Source organism: Gekko japonicus, unplaced genomic scaffold, assembly GCF_001447785.1.
Source record: "Gekko japonicus isolate JY-2015 unplaced genomic scaffold, Gekko_japonicus_V1.1 scaffold64, whole genome shotgun sequence".
Classification (NCBI taxonomy): domain Eukaryota; kingdom Metazoa; phylum Chordata; class Lepidosauria; order Squamata; family Gekkonidae; genus Gekko; species Gekko japonicus.
This window is the reverse complement of record NW_015170277.1, coordinates 118,174-138,200: the sequence shown is the minus strand read 5'-3', so window position 1 is coordinate 138,200 and position 20,027 is coordinate 118,174. Positions and strand designations below refer to the sequence as shown.

The 20,027-nt window shown below is 45.3% G+C and overlaps 1 protein-coding gene across 1 annotated transcript in view; it reads left to right on the top strand.

Moving 5' to 3' along the window:
* Positions 1-77: 77 nt before the first annotated feature.
* The window catches only part of KNTC1 (kinetochore associated 1), a 72,678-nt gene continuing 52,728 nt past the window's right edge, over positions 78-20,027 (top strand). The window contains exons 1-17 of the mRNA XM_015417642.1: positions 78-135; positions 2,300-2,447; positions 3,233-3,350; positions 3,927-4,042; positions 4,693-4,765; positions 5,088-5,165; positions 6,660-6,694; positions 8,042-8,152; positions 10,705-10,798; positions 13,014-13,066; positions 13,580-13,662; positions 16,196-16,253; positions 16,533-16,631; positions 16,893-16,936; positions 17,024-17,089; positions 17,690-17,765; positions 19,822-19,947. Of these exons, the coding sequence (XP_015273128.1) occupies positions 2,325-2,447; positions 3,233-3,350; positions 3,927-4,042; positions 4,693-4,765; positions 5,088-5,165; positions 6,660-6,694; positions 8,042-8,152; positions 10,705-10,798; positions 13,014-13,066; positions 13,580-13,662; positions 16,196-16,253; positions 16,533-16,631; positions 16,893-16,936; positions 17,024-17,089; positions 17,690-17,765; positions 19,822-19,947 (1,353 nt within the window). The 5' untranslated portion in view covers positions 78-135; positions 2,300-2,324. The remainder of the gene's footprint in view (positions 136-2,299; positions 2,448-3,232; positions 3,351-3,926; positions 4,043-4,692; positions 4,766-5,087; positions 5,166-6,659; positions 6,695-8,041; positions 8,153-10,704; positions 10,799-13,013; positions 13,067-13,579; positions 13,663-16,195; positions 16,254-16,532; positions 16,632-16,892; positions 16,937-17,023; positions 17,090-17,689; positions 17,766-19,821; positions 19,948-20,027) is intronic.

Here is a 20,027-nt window from a genome sequence, read left to right as displayed (position 1 = left end):
GTTTGAGCCAAGGCGGGAAGGGATCCCGGCGGCCGGCTGAGGGAAGCTGCTGCTGCAGCGGCGGGGTTTTCCTGAGGAGAAAAAGGTCGCGATTTTCCAGCTGGTTCTGCTGCTGCTGAGGGGAGAGAGAGCGGGGTAAAGTGTCCCGACGCTTTTGGCAAGTGGGGGATTCGGCCGGGGAGGCTCCCGTCGCTGTTGGCCAGAAGGAGCAGATGGCCGGAATTGTAGAAGCCCGTTTTTCCAGGGGGACCTGCTTGAGGAGGAGGAGGAGGAGGAGGCTCACGCGGCGTAGGGTTGCCAGCCTCCAGGTGGGGCCTGGGGATCTCCCGCTTTCACCACTGATTCCCCAGCTGGCAGAGATCGGCTCCCCTGGAGAAAATGGCTGCTTTGGAGGGTGGACTCTCTGGCGCTGGACCATGCTGAGGCCCCGCCCCTCCCCAAACCCCGCCCTTTCCTGGCTCCACCCCCAAAGTCTCCAGGTATTTTCCAGCCCAAACCTGGCGACCCGACTCACACGGCGCTGAAAACACTGTATCCGGGTAGGGCAGCCGTCTTGGCCTGAAGCAGTAGGACCATCCTCATAAAAAGAATTGAAGAGGGGGGAAGTGTATAGAAGGGAGTGTGGGACTAAGTTCCAATGAATGGGCATGATATTTCATCAGGATCATTTTCTGAGCTGTACTGATCAGTGTCAGTTCAGTGTCAGTTCCAGTCTCTGCTTCTGCAGGTACTCTGTTGGTGTCTGTCATTATCCATTGGAGAGTTCAGTTTGTAACCTAGGACTTGCTTGTCCTCAGTGCACAGAAATTAGATTGATCTGATACCATGCATATCTTTTTGAAATTATTTAGATAATATTTGAACACTTTGTCTTAAAATATTTTAGTCATCATGTTAAAATAAAACGTTCCATAATCAATTGTTTTTCTTTCCTTTTTTCAATTTTTCCAGTTTTTCGGGGGGGAAACCAAAAAAGGCTTCAGGAAAAAACTGGTTTTGTTACGATTTTTTCCGTGTTTTCTCTAGGCCTTCACATCTCTACCCAGGACAAAACTTTGTTGGTCGTCAAGGTGCCATGGGATTCAAAATTTGTTATACTGTATTTTTTAAGGATGAATCCGGGCCCTCAAAGTTTGGCCTGGCTGCTAGGTTCCAAGGAAACTTATTAATTGCATCTCCCCTTTTTTCGCGGGGGGGGGGAGAGGGGAATTGCTTGCTAAATATCTGTTTGCAAAAGTTTTGCCACTCATGTGGTGTGAAGCAAAAGGGTTCATAAAGGGTTAACTTGTTCAACAACTTATTAGCCTATTCCAGGTGCAATTGGTTCATCAGGGATTGCTCCGTGGGGAGGGCGGGGTATAAATCTTAATAAATAAATAAAAATAAATAAATCACCTAACTGGCTTGTTTTGGTAATTTTCAAGGCCAGGCAGGGGGGCCAATTAACTTGGTTGAAGAACTGAGTCTGGGGGGAAAGCGTTGCACCTGCTACTTAGAGGGAGAAAGGCATATCCGTGTGTTCCAGTTTGGGCAAAGGTAGTCTGAGGAAGTGCTCGAGTTTACGGCTGGTTGTTGTGCTCCTATGTTGCAGAGACTCTTATGCAATGCCGCCGTGTTGCTGTGATTTATGGTTGTGCCTTCCAAAAGCTAGACTGAGATGTCACGTAGTTCAGGATACCTTTGTGGTTTTCTTCTGTACTCTCCGAAGGGATTTGTTGTTTGTTTTTATATTAAATCCTTTTGAATTCCTTTTTTAAAAAATAAAAACTTTGGTTTTAAACCCTATTAGTCTATATGTGCACAAAAAATCCCTGCTTACTCACGAGAGTGCTATTGTGCTATCTTGACAGGTGGCAACCTTAATGTGGAATGGCTGCTAGTTTGGTGTAGTGGTGAAGTGCGCGGATTCTAATCTGGGAGAACTGGGTTTGATTCCCCACTCCTCCACTTGCAGCTGCTGGATGACCTTGGGCAAACCACAGTTCTGTCAGAGGTGTTCTTGAGAAAGAGCAGTTTCTGTCCCAGCTCTCTCAGCCCTACCTACCTCACAGGGTGTCTGTTGTGGGGAGGGGAAGGGAGAGGAGATTGTCAGCCGCTCTGCAACTCCGAGTGAAGGTATAAATCCAATCTCCTCTTCTTCTGCTTGTTTGCTGCCTTTCTACCTTTTAGGAATTCAAGGTGACCTGCAATGTATATAGTTAAAAGATACATAAAGCGCATTGTTTTGCTGCAGTATGAAGGCTCAAGTGCACTTGTTGTCTTGCCTTGTTTATTTTCTGCTTTTCCTCTCTCTCTCCAGCGTAACATACACATTTCTGGAGAAGATGTGGGATGACGTAGAGTTCCTTGGTAGCGATGCCACAGAAACATTGAATGTAGGAGCTCAAGAATATGGGAGCTCCTTCTATCAAGTGAACACATTGGTTCAGATCTCTTCCTCAGAAAAGGTGGGATTTTCTATTTGTGATCTTGGTCCATGAGTGAAGACTGCACTCTTGTACAGAGTTGCGTAAAGCTATCACGACAGTTCGCTGTAGCTAAAACAGCAGTCTTGCAGCATCTTAAAGGTTAACTCATGGTGTCAGAAACTTTGGTTGGCCAGTGTCAAAGTGGGCTGTGGCTCATGAAAGCTTAGGCCATGATTCATTTGTCAAAGGTTGGTCTTTGTTTTCAGTGATGCTATATGAAAGTACTGGAGTTTAATAGGGTTACCCACCTCCAAATGGGGTCTGGAGATCTCCAGGCAACAGAGATCTGTTCCCCTGGAGAAAATGACTCCTTTGGAGGGTGAGCTGTATGGCCTTATGCCTTGCTGAGGCCCCTGCCATCCCCAAGACCCTCCCTCAAATCTCCAGGTGTTTCCCAACCCAGAATTGGCAACTCTAGGTATAACCCTGTTAATGGGACTGCATTTGAAGGCAAATTAAGATGCTGTGGATTTTTTTTGTGCTGGGCTGTAGCGCTCTGACCCACAAATACCTGTAGCCGATGACTGCTTTGAGAAGGGTGTGGGAGGTGGCAGCGGGACAAGAACCCCCCCCCCCCGACCTTACAGCCCAAAATGTCCTGTTGCTCAGTTTCAATGCCACGGGTGCTGCTTTTCAGCTCCTTCCTTTTGCTTGAGAGATTAGGTATCTGGGGGAGGGGCAGATGTCATGGCTAGGCTTGCCAGCAACGGTCTGATTGCCAAGCCAGAATTGATGTCTTCAATTTCCTCTTTTGTGTTTCTCAGGTTTTGTCTGACCCAACGTTACAGGCCTCTAATCTGAGCGACGGCTTCACCTTGGTAGCGGACAAGTCAGTGGTGGTGCTTGATACGTGCCACTCTCCTCGGATGTTGAGTCAGTTTGGTGAGTGTACGGATTTCTGAAGGGAAGAAACTATGAAAAGACTGATCTTCGGGGGTTTTCTGTTAAGACACAGATGGATGTGCAATATACCGCAGTCTCTCCCAGGTTACTTCATGTGCTGCGTTTGTGGAGTTCCTGGGAAATTCTGCCTCTTTCTTCCCCCTGGGCCCTCCCTAAACTCTTTCATACTGGAGTTCAGCCTGGTGTGCCTAAGCCCACAATGATTGGCTATTTCCGCCTCTTGACCTTTGTCAAGTGCTAGTGTATTGTAGATAACGTAGCAAACCATGTTTGCTACAGATCTGTGCTGTTCACTGGCTCAAAGCAGTGCTAGCTACCTGTTTCCTTTACATCGGTGTGTTGCAAGTTTCATCTTCTCTTGACGGGGTGGCTGCTTTGCTAAATATGAGCATGTACAGCCTTTCTGCCTATCGGTACATTAAATAGTCAAGAATGCCCTGGCTGAAACCAAACTGGGCTGTTGATTGATATGCTGGTAGAGATGTAGTGTGTTAACTTTAATTGCATAATAAGGCTTTATGGCATCACTGAATGCTGTTTTTTTTAATCTTTCAGAGACTGAAGTTGATATCATTGGCTTGTGCCAAGAAGGGCATTTTCTGGTCGTTGGTGAGCGAAGCGGCAACTTGCATCTTATTCACGTGCCATTGAGGCAATCCTTGTTAACTCGTGTACGTTAGATTCATTTCTTGCTGGTTTCTGTACCTCTTAAGTTCTTGTAAGTTCCCGAAAGAGCTGCCTTGGCCCAAGTTCCATCACAACACCGCAGTGCTGTCAGGCCAGCTGAATCAGTGGCTCAGACCTGAGAGTCTGGTTTAGCTCTGTTACCTGGAGTCTGTCTTACTGAAAAGAGGCAGTGAAGAGTGTTGCGCTTAAATCTGAGAGACCAAAGAGACACAAGTCTGTATCCCTGCTCTGCCATGGAAGTTGGCTGCGTGACTTTGACCCAGTCTCTGTGACTGAGACTACCTCACAGTGTTGCAGAAGAATAAAATAGAGGAGAGAATTATGCCATGAGCTACTTTGCATCCACACTGGGGGAAAAAGTGGGGTGGAGTATGTATCCAAAGAAACAAATGCTGAACCTGGGTCTAGTGTATGAAAAGCATGTGTTCTGCCATAGTCTTTTAAGTATGGGCATGTGGGTAAAGATCAAATGTTAAGGCGTTCATTATTGAGAAATTCCTATGCTACTATAGGTGCGAATATAACTTTCAATAAAGCCATGCTTCGGGTAGGCTTAAGTTAATGTGAGATGTTTGATAGAAATTGCATTGTTTTCAGAAATGGCATTAAGCGTCTCTTTGAACTTGTATGTTAGATGCTGGTTCAGACGTCTTCAAATGACAGAACTTACCTGAGTCTCCATCTAGAAAAAGATAGCACTGATAAAGGTAAGTTTCCTTAAGAATAAATCAATATATGTACATTAAAAAAATTCTTGCAAGCTAAGGTTGTCCTCATTAGAAGACTTAATATCTTGAAATTTTGTGCAGTGGTGGTGAAACTATATGTCTTTTTGCTTTCTTGTTTTTCATTCTGTGAATCTTAATTGCGTTGCACCCTGTGTGGGCAAAGACAACACTGAGCTAAGTTAGGATTTTTTTTTAATTATCTTGCTTATACTTGATAAAGCTCAGTCTGATCAGCGCTTTATATGCACAGTGCTGTTACGAAGCTTTCCTGAAATTTGCCTCGTGTTTCATTCTTTTGTAGATACCTATCATGCATTTATTCTCACCAGGAATGGGGTCTTCTGTATTATGCACCTCCCTTTTGGTAAAACTCAGAAAGGTAGGAAAACTGTATAGTCATCTTGAATCTTAACAGGTCTGCTTATAGCATGCTATAATTCTGGGTTGTGGGGCTTGATTTATTCGATTCTGGCCCTTTGCTGTTCTAATTAAATGATATGCGGCTGCATTTGCTTTAATTTTTATTTCACATTTACCATATTTGCCCATACTCTTTTTCTATTAGAGCCCCAATAAGGCGGCTTTTGGAAAATTAAGTATATTGCCAATTTGACTGCTGCAAGTATGTTGAAATGTGTATGCCATCAAGTCACGGCTTACTTACATTGCCTGCCTTCGCACCATGACCCTGGTATTCCTTAGAGGTCTCCCATCCAAATACTAGCGAGGATGCCCTGACCTGGATAGCCCAGGTTAGCCTCGTCCTGTCCTGTCAGATCTTGGAAGCTAAGCAGGGTCAGCCATGGCTAGTATTTGAATAGGTAACCTCCAAGGAATACCAGGGTCGTGACGCAGAGGTAGGTAATGGCAAACCACCTCTGAAATGTCTCTTGCCTTAAAAACAAGTCTCGCTTGCCACCTAGTGGTGCATAACGCTAAAAAGTGCTAGAATTTCTGGCTGCCAGACAATCTTAGGATCTCCTGGCTATACTATACACACTGCCATACGATGATTTAATTAATTAGCCAGGGTTGACTCTGCTTCGCTTCTGAGATCTGAGGCTAGCCTGGGCTTGAAATAGCATAGCAATCTGGTTTTAGATTATATGTTTTAATAATTACCATGTTTTATATGCTGTGACCACCCTGAGCCCACTTCTGGAGTAGGGCGGGATATATGCCAAATCTCTCCTCTCTCCTTATATATAATTGAATAGTGGGTGCCAAAGTTCTAATTCTAAAATGCACTCCCTTAGTGTATGGCTGATGGCACTGCTCCTCAGCATATATCACCACCAATCAGAAGGCAAAGCCCGGGTCCTGCCCACACCACAACTGCTGCGACAACCTGGTCTTTTGCATATGGAAGCTGATTGGACTTCACTCCATTCCACACCTCAAACTCCCCCCCCCCGCAAGACAGTTGGAATGTCAGTTGCATATGGAATCTGCTGTATTCCGGTGGTGTGCAGGTCCCAGATTCATGTTTTAAAAGCAGACTGACACTGTTTGCTCAAAGCCAGAGCACTCTCCCAGAGCCTCTTTCTAGATCCCGTTGTATTTATTTCCACAACGGGCCTTATTTCTAGTAAATAAATTAAATAACAAAATAACTCCAGTGAAAATTTTCCTTTAAATATGTTTCCAAAGGGTTTTTTAATAAATAATAAAAATAAATAATACTAAAATAAATAATAAATAATATTAAAATAAATAATAAATAATAAAAATAAATAAATAATAAAAAATAAAAATAAATAAAATACTTTAATAATAAAGCATTATGTTTTCTCAAGCTGTCTTGATGCTGTAATTACAGCTGTGCAATGCAAAACTGCTTTTCACAAACTATTCCTTTTCTGTTCTCATACAGCAATTGATATCCAGGACTTCAGTACAGCAAAAAAGGTATCAGGAACATTTACTACGCTAATCTCTGACATACTGGTTTTCAGATCCTTTGTTTGTGACCCAGGCTACTCCTACAGACGTTTCGGCCCAGTTAGGGATATGGTTGCCACTAGTTATTTTAAGCGCTAATGACCAGGTTGTACAGTTCTCTGAAACTGGGAACACGAACGGAGTGTCTTTTTCCCTGCTATAATCTACTCTAGGTAACCCTTCCCATCTGCCTTCCTTCAAGTGTAAAGTGGGAGTAAAACCTTTCTTCTAGACCGGAGGCAACATTTGTCCAGCTCTCTCTTTCCCGGATTTCTCAGGCGGAAAAGAAAAAGAGAGAGAGAGAGAGAGCAGGCAGAGCAAGCAAGGAAATTCCCTCCCCCAGTGCACCGTTCAGTTGCAGTCTTGCTTCTTGCGCCATCTTATTTATTTGATAACATTGTATACTGCTTCTCTGCCATTGGTTGTTGGTGATCTTTAGTTCGGAGTAAAACTACCATATGACACTCAGAAGGAAAGATGGATGGAAAGCAGACATGTTCAGGTTACTAACTCTTAGAGAACCATTCCATAATGGCCAGATAGAACAATGCTGCAGGAAATGGTTCTAGAGGACATGAAGCTAAATGCTAGCTGGTTCCTTCCAAGCAGAACAATGGAGGCCCTTGTTATCTCACTTTTTCAGCTTCCTTGGAAGCCGGGCTTACACTGAACTAGGACTTGACCCTAAAAGAGAAGAACTAATAATCAGGAAGAGTGGCTATGACCCTTCTCCTTGCTGCCCAATCAGTGTAACTGTGGTAGAGAGGAAGGGCTTCCAAGCCAGAGGCTACAACTTACAGGTGGGCTTGAGAATTGTGTAGGAGAGTAAGTAAAATGCTGGAGAAAATAGTCTTTGTTATAGGTACATATACCGGTCCATCTATTTTTTTCTTCTGTAGGACCATCTGTAAAGTATATTGTGTGCACTGGGGCATGTAGAAAGGGTGGTAGTAGGACTGCGCTATTAAAAGGAAGCAGATTGTAACTACATCTGGAGCTGGTTAAAATCTTTCAGTAAACACTATGGCATAAGTCCACAAATGGTCGTCCCCCCCCCCCAAAAAAGGTGGCTTCTGGTAAATATTTGTACACCTACACATTTCCCATTGGTCTATGAGAACATGTTTTTTTTCTTCTTTCTGTAGCAAGTATTGATAAATCAGTGTTGGCATGCATCAGGCTGCTTTGTTGAATTGTTGTCTTTTATAATTTCCCCCATGAAGTACCCTGCAAATTAATTTTTAACAAGGTCTTAAGAAATTGTGTATTGGTCCAAAAAAAAAATCTACAAATGATTATTTGCCTTTTTCCCAGCTACAAGAGCAGGTGGAAACATGTTTCATTTCTCTGGAAGAGTATCATACTGCTGGCTGTCTTACTTCTGTGATTAGACGCACAGCAAGCAAAATTACTTTGGTGATAGGGGTAAGTAGCTGTTTTGCAATTTATAAATTCTTATTTATTATTATTATTATTACTGTTATATTACTGTTTAAATGCTAATAACTGTAACTGTTCTATCTACAGCGACCAGACTGTCATAAGAACATAGGAGAAGCCAATGTTGAATCAGGCCAATGGCCCATCTAGTCCAACACTCTGTCACACAGTGTCCAAAAATGCCAGGAGAAGGTCCACCCGTGGGGCCAGGACACTAGAAGCCCCCCCACCGTTGCCCCCCCCCCCCCAAGCACCAAGAATACTGAGCATCTCTTGCCCCAGACTGAGAGTTCCTATCTATACCTTGTGACTAAGAGCCACTGATGGACCTCTGCTCCATATGTTTATCCAATTCCCTTTTGAAGCCATCCATGCTTGTAGCCGCCGCCACCCCCTGTGGCAGTGAGTTCCATGTGTTAATCGCTCTTTGGGTGAAGAAGGACTTCCTTTTATCTGTTCTAACCCAACTGCTCAGCAATTTCATTGAGTGCCCGTGAGATTTTTAGATGTATGCATGTTACTTGGCTTCCATGCCTACACTGCATCCCACTCCAGTGCCAAAAATTCCAACTTGCTGCCTGCTGAATGTCCATATGTGAAGATCTGCACATCATCTCTTGTCTGCTGGAACTAGATGTTATGTTAGATGGAGGCTGCCATCAGAAATAGCCCTGTATTTCTCCCTCTTCCTCTTTTCCTCGCATGAAATCACATGAAACTGCCTTATACTGAACCAGACCACTGGTCCATCAAAGTCAATATTATCTACCCAGACTGGCAGCGACTCTCCAAGGTGTCAGACAGAGGTCTTTCACATCCCCTACTGCCTGGTCCTTTTAACTGGAGATGCCGGGGACTGAACCCGGGACCTTCTGCATGCCAAGCAGAGGCTCTGCCACCGAGCCACAGCCCCTCTTTACAGCTCTCCAGGGTCTCAGGCGGAGGTCTTTCACATCCCCTCCTGCCTGCTCCTTTTAACTGGAGATGCCGGGGACTGAACCCGGGACCTTCTGCATGCCAAGCAGAGGCTCTGCCACCGAGCCACAGCCCCTCTTTACAGCTCTCCAGGGTCTCAGGCGGAGGTCTTTCACATCCCCTCCTGCCTGCTCCTTTTAACTGGAGATGCCGGGGACTGAACCCGGGACCTTCTGCATGCCAAGCAGAGGCTCTGCCACCGAGCCACAGCCCCTCTTTACAGCTCTCCAGGGTCTCAGGCGGAGGTCTTTCACATCCCCTCCTGCCTGCTCCTTTTAACTGGAGATGCCGGGGACTGAACCCGGGACCTTCTGCATGCCAAGCAGAGGCTCTGCCACCGAGCCACAGCCCCTCTTTACAGCTCTCCAGGGTCTCAGGCGGAGGTCTTTCACATCCCCTCCTGCCTGCTCCTTTTAACTGGAGATGCCGGGGACTGAACCCGGGACCTTCTGCATGCCAAGCAGATGCTCTGCCACTGAGCCACAGTCCCTTCTCTGTCCCGCTGTAGCTGCAACAATAAAATTGTGAACAGTGGCTGCCCCTCAACTTTATAGTCCTCAGCTTGTGCAGATGTTTTTTTTTTGGTGGCAGAGTCCCATGACTGTCATAATACCTAGTTCTGACATTAGCATATCTGCACTCGGAAGCTCAGTCATTTATTTATTTATTCAATTTATACCCTGCTCTCCCCGCCAAGGCAGGCTCAGTCATAGTTTCCCAGTACATGAATGGTAGCTAACAATAAGATCATGTGCAGTGACTTATGTGTGTGTTGTATCTCGTTTACAAGTGCCTTTGGCCCTCAAACCATTTACCACTCCATAAATATGCTCAAGTTTGCTCACAAAACTGAAACATCACATACAGTGGGAGGGCTTCTAGTGTCTTGTTGGACCTCCTGAGGGCACCTGGTATTTTTGGCCACTGTATGACAGAATGTTGGACTGGATGGACCATTGGCCTGATCCAGCATTGGCTTCTCTTATGTTCTTATGCTCTTATGTTCTTATGCCATTAAACTGAGGTAACAAATCTATAATGCAGTGGCTAAAATCAGCAATTAGAAACACATGGAACAGTTTGGCAATATATCAAAACAAGAGAGTACAGTTAGAAAATAATCCACAAAATACCTGGGTAAGGCATAAAGCTTTTACCTGGCACCATATGGTAATAAATCAAGTACTAAGCCAGAAGTAAGGAGGACATTCCGTAAATTGAGGCACCACCATAGAAAAGACTGCAATCTCCCCGATTGTCAAGCCCATTGTTTCAGAAGATTAATTAATTAGCAGAGGAATTCAAATGGAGTAAGTGACCCATTACAGCTTTAGTAAGAACCAGAAATTGAATTGTCATAGAAATTATTTGGTAGCACAGCTGGAAAATTTCCCCTGTTCAGAACTCCCCCCCCCCCAGCACAGCAAGAGACTGGCATCTAAGAACCTGTTGTTGCAGCCATGGGATATCATCTTGAATTTAATGTAAACAAAGATGTTTTAAAGACATCTGTTATGAAACAAATGTGTTAGCTTCTGATCATACATATTTTATTCCAAAAGGGCTTAGGTGACTGTGTGATATCTGTGTGGGAGGCAGATCCTAATAAAAAACTGATCTCTCTTCAAACTGTTCTTGATTCAAGCATGGTCAACGGTAAGTTCTTTGATAGATGCTCCTTGCACAATCCCTTTCTTACACAATGTAAGTCTTTGATGCATTTGGACTTGGACCCAGATCGCAAATGCAGCAAAGCTACCATCTTGCAAGCAGTGGGGTACCGCAGGGATCAGTTCTTGGTCCAATGCTTTTTAACTTGTTCATTAATGATTTGCAGTTGGGAGTAAGCAGTGAAGTGGCCAAATTTGCGGACCGCAGGGATCAGTAGTTGGTCCAATACTTTTTAACTTGTTCATTAATGATTTGGAGTGGGGAGTAAGCAGTGAAATGGCTAAATTTGCAGATGATATGAAGTTGTTCAGGGTGGTGAAAACCAGTGAGGATTGTGAGACACTCCAAAGGGATCTGTCAAGGATGGGCAAGTGGGCGTCAACATGGCAAATGGGGTTAAATGTGGCCAAGTGCAAGGTGATGCACATTGGAGCCAAAAATCCTAAATATAAATACACATTGATGGGGTCTGAACTGGCAGAGACTGAACAAGAGAGAGATCTTGGAGTTGTAATAGATAACACTGAAAATGTCGAGACAGTGTGTAACTGCAATAAAAAAGGCCAATGTTATGCTAGGGATTATTAGGAAAGGTATTGAAAACAGATCAGCCAATATCATTTGTTGTTGTTCAGTCGCACAGCCTAGTCCGACTGTTTGCAACCCCATGGACCAGATCACGCCAGGCCTTCCTGTCTTCCGCCGTCCTCTGAAGTTTGCTCAATTTCATGTTCGTTGCATCTATGGCACTGTCTAACCATCTCATTCTTTGCCGTACCCCTTTGCCGTCACCACACCTTATAGCTTTGGAAAAAGTGCAGAAAAGGGCAACTCGAATGATAAAAGGGTTGGAACACTTTCCCTATGAGGAAAGGTTAAAGCGCTTAGGGCTCTTTAGCTTGGAGAAACGATGACTGAGGGGTGACATGATTGAGGTTTATAAGATTATGCATGGGATAGAGCAGGTAGAGAAAGAGGTACTTTTCTCCCTTTCTCACAATACAAGAACTCGTGGGCACTCCATGAAATTGCTGAGCGGTCAGGTTAGAACAGATAAAAGAAAGTCCTTCTTCACCCAGAGAGTGATGAACACACGGAATTCACTGCCACAGGAAGTGGTGGCGGCTACAAGCATGGATGGCTTCAAAAGGGAATTAGATAAGCATATGGAGCAGAGGTCCATCAGTGGCTATTAGCCACAAGGTATAGATAGGGACTCTGGGGCAAGGGATGCTCTGTCTTCTTGGTGCTTGGGGGGGCCAACAGTGGGAGGGCTTCTAATGTCCTGGCCCCACTGGTGGACCTCCTGGTGGCACCTGGTATTTCTGGCCACTGTGCGACACAGAGTGTTGGACTGGATGGGCCTTTGGCCTGATCCAACATTGGCGTCTCTTATGTTCTTATGGTGGAACCAGCTGGAGTAGCAGTGCCATAGAGGCTGAGAGCTGAGGGGCGGGAGGAGCGTGGCAACTGTGTGGAAGGCAGAGGAAACCAGTGCAAGGCACAGATCCCTTTCTTGAGCCACTGGCAGCTCTTTCATTGCCCCTTGAGTTTTTGTTGGACACTGCCCGCCTTTTCCAAGCTCTTCTCTTGCTTCTCTGTAACCCTGATGGTTATTTATAAACCTGCCTTAGGCATGTGCTTAACTTCAGCATGCAACATATCCGATCTTTCTCCATCAAAACTATTATAAAGCGATTCGCAGGTGGGCTTTTCTTTGGCAGGATTGGCTGTGTGGCCGCAAGCAGGGGAACAGGCAGTTGGCGAGGAGCTCAGTCTGTGCCTGAATGATAAGTTGCCCCGTTTGTAGAACCAACCCAGAGTTAGCGCCTTTATAGGGCCAGGCGGAACTTGGTTGGTGCCTTCAGTCCCTTGATTGCTACTGATTTGGTAGCTACAGCACTGCCCTCTGGCCGTCTGCAAGCCGGGCAGCCTTTTCCACCAGCAAGCGACCATACTGGCAAAGAGGATGGTCTCTGGGACTTGCCTCTTGCATCCCTGATACATTATACCAGGGGTGGCCAAACTGTGGCTCGGAAGCCACATGTAGCTCTTGTGGCTCTCAAACATCTGATGTTTATTCTATGTGGCTCTTACGTTGAGCAAGTTTGGCCACCCCTGCCTTATACTTTTTTGCTTCAGCTAGTTTTTTCCCTGGGGGTAAAACTAATAAACCAATATGTGTGTTTTGTTTTTGCAGCTGTAAAACAGCTTCAGTGTGTAGATAATTTGTTGTACGTCTTGAATGATGAGGCAAGTACACTTTTATTAACTGATTTTTGTAAAGGCTTCTGTGTAACATTAGGTTTCATAATTTCAGTATCTTTCAAATGTAATGGGGAGAAGGTCATTGTAGAGAATTCTAGTCCAAAGCAGTGTTTACTATATCTAGTGGGATACAGGGGCACCTATAGCTTAATGTCCCTTCACATAATTGCCTTGCTCTTAAACTGTAAGTAACAGAATAACATCCAGTAATGTGTTGAGAACGTTTGGTAACATTAGGGGCATCTTTTGACCAGAAGTCTGTCTTTTGCTCTGATGGATAGAAATGTCCATCTGATACTCGTTCAAAGGGCCAGGTTAAAATTATGAATTTCTAAGTTTGGTCTGATTACCTCTACCAGTTTATTACCCAGTAATCTGAAGTGTGAAAGATTTAAATGTAATGGATTTATTTTTTTAACACGTCAGACTATCAAAAGAAATAGATCTTTCCCCCATGTATAAATATGTGTCAAATATTGTTGTTTTCTTCTTTTGTAGAATGTCTTAAGCATGTGGGATGTTTACTCGTTCGTTATGATTTGGGATCGGCCTTCGGTTCACATTGAAGAATTTCTTCTGATGTAAGTATCAGATTGTTCATCAGTAGCAGGGTAACCTGTGGATAACGGGAGCATACCTTCCATGGCAGAACGTGCTCTCTTACGCTTCACAGAGTTGCTTTTGAGGACTGGCATGGGAGGGGCTTGGCCTTTGTGCCCTGCTTGTAGGCCTTCTGGAGGCATCTGGCTGGCCACTGGGAAATGAGGTGTGGGACTAGATGACTCCTTAGTCTTACCTGACACGGCAACTGTTACTCCCCTAGCGAGGTCTAATACCTTTCCCCACTATCTTAAAAGCATATATGCAAAAAACAATCACCTTTGAATTTAGTGACGTTTACTTCCACACAAGTGGATTGGCCATTATGGCCACTGGGAAAGTCCTAGTGAAATCAGTTGACACACACCCCCCCTTTGGAACTGCCTACAGCTGTCTTCACCAGCCGTTCCTCCTTACATGGGGTAGGTGCAGAGCAGGAAGGGGTGGGGACCTTTTCCCGGTCAGCTTTGGCTTCCCAGTCTGCCCCTGCTTCCAAGTAATCATATATTAGGGCGTGGCTCCACACACCTGAGTTCATATACATAGAAATACATAGAAATACACACCTGTTCCCAGCATCCCAGGTATGACTCAGGATGGGGCTATGCAGGTAGAAGCAGCCTTGACTGAAGCTATTGAGATGCTCCTCAGAACGATGCAGTTTTGTGGCCTTGCAAGGAGGGTAGGAGCACCCCTGACCTCTTCCAGCCAGCTGTTCCAAAAGCACGGGGCAACCACCGAGAGGGCCGGAGCTCAAATTATTGTTGAATATTTCTTAGGTAAGGGTGTGTGTGCGCCAGCAATAAAACTTGCTGGAAGAACAAAGGTGGCCCACGGGAACGTGCAGGGAGAGAGAAAGGCAGTCCTTCAACTATGCAGGTCCCAGGTTATGAAGGGCTTTAAAGGTGAGCGCCAGTCAATTTGGGTTGGACCCAGTAACTGTTTGGCAGCCAATAAAGGGATGTCAGAATAGGAGTGATGCGCCCCCACCAGCTGGTTATCAATGGTTGGTATCATAAGGATTAGTCTTTAGCCCAGGGGTGTCGAACTCATGAGGGCTAGATGTGACATAAATGAGACCTTGTTGGGCCGGGCCACGTGTGTCATAAAATGTAATGCCAGGGAGCGGAGATATAAACTTTATAAAGGATACAAACACAAAGATTTTTTTTTTTACTTAAAATAAAGACATGCCTGAAACATTAGCGTTCTTGCAGTATTTTGTTTAACTAACAGTCTCTGATAACTGACACCTCTTGCTCTGAATTATTGCGTCAAAATGTCTGTGCTGTAGCAATTGGGGAGGGGGAGGGGCTTGCCTATCTATCTCTCCTGAGCGATTGAGAGAGTCTGGGAAAGCAAGCTATGATGCAGCAGCAGCAGCAGAACTAGAGGAAGAAGCAGGAGACAGCCAGTCCCTTGAAGGCCTGATAGAAGCCCTCTGGGGACCTGATTCGGCCCCTGGGCTGCATGTTTGACACCCCTGCTTTAGCCTGTTCCAAGCCCCACGCAGTGGGACAGTTGCAAGTTTGGCAATTGTTCCTATGGGGGACATTTGCATTTGGGGGATTTTTGCAGTGGGAACCAGACCTGTCCTCTCCGCTGGCATCTGATGGTGAGATCTTTCAGGGGGCCCCCACCGATGTTTACTTGATTTATTTCACATTTGTGCCCTGCACTTTGCTTCTGAGGCAGCTTCCAACCCGAAGGTGACAGTTCAGACACTTGACCAGCCTAAATTGGTTTTGGTATTGGGATAGTAAAACAGAAATTACAGCAAGCGCTTAAAGCTCTAGCTGCCACATCAGCCAGTTTGGTGTAGTGGTTAAGTGTGCGGACTCTAATCTGGGAGAACCGGGTTTGATTCCCCACTCCTCCACTTGCACCTGCTGATGGGACCTTGGGTCAGTCACAAGCTCTGGCACAGCTGTTCCTGAAAGAGCAGTTTGTGTCAGAGCTCTCTCAGCCCCACCCACCTCACAGGGTGTCTGTTGTGGGGAGGGGAAGGGAAAGGAGTTTGTAAGCCGCTCTGAGACTCCAAGTGAAGGGCGGGACATAAATCCAATCTCCTCCTCCTCTCCTCCTCCTCCTCCATCATAAGCCTATAAACAGCAGCCGTAGGCCAGTTACAAGCGGCAGGCTAAAAATAAATGGGGTGGGGGCACCTTAACATGGAGCATGAGCATTCTGCTAGGGCTGAAATAATTTTTAAACGTGACGGCTCATAACTTATCAAAGAGAGCCAGTGTGGTGTCGTGGTTAAAATGACTGGCTCTAATCTGGAGAACTGGGTTTGATTTCCCCACTCCTCCACATAAAGCCCTGCTGAGTGACCTTGGGCCAGCCATGGTTCTCACAGAACTCTCTCGGCCCCACCTGCCTCACAAGGTGCCTGTTGTGGGGAGGGGAAGGGGAGGCGATTGTAAGGCACTTTGAGACTCCTTAAGTTAGAGACATCTTCTTAAAGTCTTCTTCTGTTCTTCAAGTAATATGCCGTCTTTTCCTTCTCTTTAGCCAGGGGAGTCTCAGTGATCAACTGGTCGCATTGACGGAACCTGATGGTGACAAACAGGTATTGAGTGCCAACTTCTGTCAGCAAAAAATCAGCAAAATGTCTTCCTTTATGTGGCCTGCAGAGGGGAAAGTGGCAATACCAGAATGTCAGAATGTAGTTCAAAACCACTGGCTTAGATTGTTGGTATCTTCCAGTTAATGGGTGTAATATTCACATTTACTACTTCCTGAAGGTGGGGGAGTATAACAGAAATGCGTGGGTTGGGATTGGTGGTTTGTTCTTCATATTTTACTGGGTCACCATCATTGATGACTTTCTAAAATCCTTTCTCCGTAGATGAGGAACATTGTGGTTTTTACACTGCCTGCCCTGCACCAACTCTACTCTTTGGAAGTAATGAACATTTCTACACTGGTTCAAAGTGGAATAAATACAGTATGTTTTTATCTCTCTGTATTTCACTTCCAAGTAAATTGGGATTAGGATGAAGGTGTTGTGGAGGGCCAATGTGAGAGAGCAAAAGTCAGAGGTAAAACAGTTATGTTCAGAGTTTGGAAGAAAATGAGTTTCCCAGGTAAGGAAGGTTTAAATGTCCTCAGTCAGTTCACTTGCATGAATCAGTGGATCTGATTTGCAAATAACCTTGCAGAGGATGTTATTTTACAAGCGACACTCAAAATATGGCTTCTGTTGCAGGATACGATATACTTTTTGGAAGGTATCTATGAAAATAACCAAAAGTAAGTTTGCTCTTTAATTGAAAGTAAAATAATGCTCTATTTCCAATTTTTTGTTAAAACCTGGTCTAACTGGGCATTCATTTCTAGGTCTTCAGATATTCCGGTCTCATTTCTGGTAATGAGGTGCTTAACAGAAGCTGCTCCTGAGGACAGGTATGTATATATATCTGGATAATAGTATGGCTTCAGTGTAAACTAAGTTCTTGGAGAACCGTTGAGTTCAGCTGCAGAAAAGCCTGGTGCTGATTTTTCCTAGTGAAATCAATGGGCCTAGCAGCCCAATTCTATGCATGCTGGTTTGAAAGGGACTCATGGTTTATTTAGTAGTGTGTAGTCACTGCATGGGAAGGTTTTCCAAGCTTTGGCAGGAATCCCAGGCCCTGCGGAACTGCAAAATGTCCCGCAGGGCCCTGATCTCTTCCGGGAGCTTGTTCCACCAGATAGGAGCCGCCACTGAAAAGGACCTGGCCCTTGTTGCAACAAGCTTCGCCTCCTTAGGGCCCGGGGTCACCAACCGGTGTTGTGACCCCGACCGAAGTGCTCTTTGGGGAATATGTGGGGAAATGCGGTCCCTCGGGTATGTCGGACCCAGGCCATGTAGGGCTTTAAAGGTAAGCACCAGAACTCTGTGTAAGCCTGGTGGCAGAAGACTTCGGGTTGCAGAACTGAGGGAACTCTGTGTAAGCCTGGAAGATTGCCTTGGAATTCTTAAAGTGTGCAGGAGTACAGGTTTTGTTTCCTCTCTCTTCCTAGACTGAGTCGTTTACTTCGCAAGCGTAAATTTACTGAGGCTGAGAGTTTTGCTCTTCATTTTGGACTAGAAGTTGAGGTAAAGAACTTCTGCCTGTGAATTAGATCCCCATTGTTTACTGCCAATTACAAAACCACAAAAGGATTTTCTCTGTCGGCTTTTATGCCTGTTCGTTCATTCCAGTCAACACGGCCGTCGCCAAAGTTGTTCTCAGTCGACTAAAAACATAAAAGAACAAACAAGCCACAACTTCTGGACTGGAAACCAAATACCACAGTGGTGTTAACAGTCTACACTTCCTTTGTTTCACTGTTGGTGAGCCAAAATTAATATGGTCACAGTCCATAGACATGCAAAAATAAATCCACAAGAACTGTGCACAGTGCGCTCAATATTTCTTTAACAAAAATCGTGAACTTATGAATATGAAAGTACAAAAGTAATAATACATTCAAATTATAGATTCAGGTACATAAAGATAGAAAGCTTCAATCTGTCTGAGAGATATTCTCCATTATTTGTGCAAGGTAATAAGTGAAACTGTTATTAAACTCCATGTAAATTGGGCAGCTTTTCCATTGAAGTGCAATTTTTCATACATTAGAAGAAGTTAGAAGAAGACGTCTGTCGAAACGGCACTGCATTCTGGAGACTACCGTCCCGTTGTTGTCACCTTCTATCTTTATGTACCTGAATCTATAATTTGAATGTATTATTATTACTTTTGTGCTTTCATATTCATAACTTCACGATTTTTGTTAAAGAAATATTGAGCGCACTGTGCACAGTTCTTGTGGATTTATTTTCGCTGTTGGTAAGAACAGTCAGCATGGCTAGTAGCCACTGACAGACCTCTCCTCAATGAATCGATCCAGTCCCCGTTTAAAGCTGTTCATTCCTGTGGCTATCACTACATCCTCTGGCAGCCGCTTCCACATTTTAATCGCTCTCTGGAGGTCGCCCTGACCTGGATAGCCCGGGCAAGCCTGATTGCGTCAGATCTAGGAAGCTAAGCAGGGCCGACCCTGACAAGGACTTGGAAGGGAGACTTTTCTTTTTTTACAATAGTTTTTATTTATTTTCCATAGTAACATTAACTATCATAGTAACGTCTTGAAGATAAAGCATATTACATATAATTAGGGCTGCCAAGCCGCGGCGGGGGATCTGTGCGTCTTCACAGGATCCCTGCCGCGGGGGACAGCAATACGCGTTGCGCCGCCGTCGCCAGGATGTGACGCTACGCGAGGCAATGACCGTTTTGGCTGCAAAAAGCATTAGGGCGACCCAGGGCTTTTTTTTCGTAGAAAAAGCCCAGCAGGAAATCATTACCATATTAGGCCACACCCTGACAGTGCAGCTCATTAGCATATTAAGCCACACCTGCATGCCTTCCCGTGACTTGCTCGAGTGCCGTGTGGCTGCGGGGAGCCCAGGCAAGCCGACCCATGGACAGGCTGGGAAGGCATGGGGAGGCATTTAAATGCCTCCCGATCCTTCCTGGTGCCCCCCTGGCCCGCCCGCCTTGGAGTCACCAGGGGGTGGTTGCTCTCCAGGCCTTCCCTCTGTAGCCACACACGCAGAGGTTTTGGCTGTAGTGGGCGTGGCCGACTGAAGCCGGCCGGAACTCCGTTCCTGTGCGTTCCTGCCCAAAAATAGCCCTGGGGCGACCCTTTCTATAGTTGATGGCGCAACATGGCGTTCAGCCCACCTGTTCAAAAACAAATCCTCAGGGGTGGGTATGATGTCTAGGCCAGTTATGGATTGTGTTTGATTAAGGATTTCTTTCCAGAAGGGAAGGACTTTGGGACATGTGATCCACCAGTGTAAGTAGTCGAAGGGAGACCTTTCTGAACGTCCAAGCCCCACTAGGGATCACCAAAAGTCAACCAGGACTTCCAGGCATACGCACGCACACACTCAAAATACATACAAAAAAGAATCAATTAAGAAAGCCTGGCGGTCTTTAATTTTAAGAGTTGTTGACTCTGCGTGTGCGTGCATTCACACTTGTGGGGCACGGTAATTCTGATCTTACTCTGAGGGTACTGATGACACATGCATAGCCCATGCTTCCCTGCTTTGCAGGCCTCTTTTGGACCTGGAATAACGTTGTTGTTGTCTTTGTATGCAGCTTGTTTATAAAATGAAAGTGAGCTCTGTTTTGGAAAGATTGACTTCAGAATCTCTGGACCATGATGGACAGTCATCCAGGCAAGACCTTGTGGCTCAAGCGAAAGAAAACTTAAATAAAATAAAGGTATAGTCTCGGCCAGGGGTCATTTCGCAGAAAAAGAGGTGCAGGGGTTCATTAGCATAGCTAATTTGCATATGCCACAC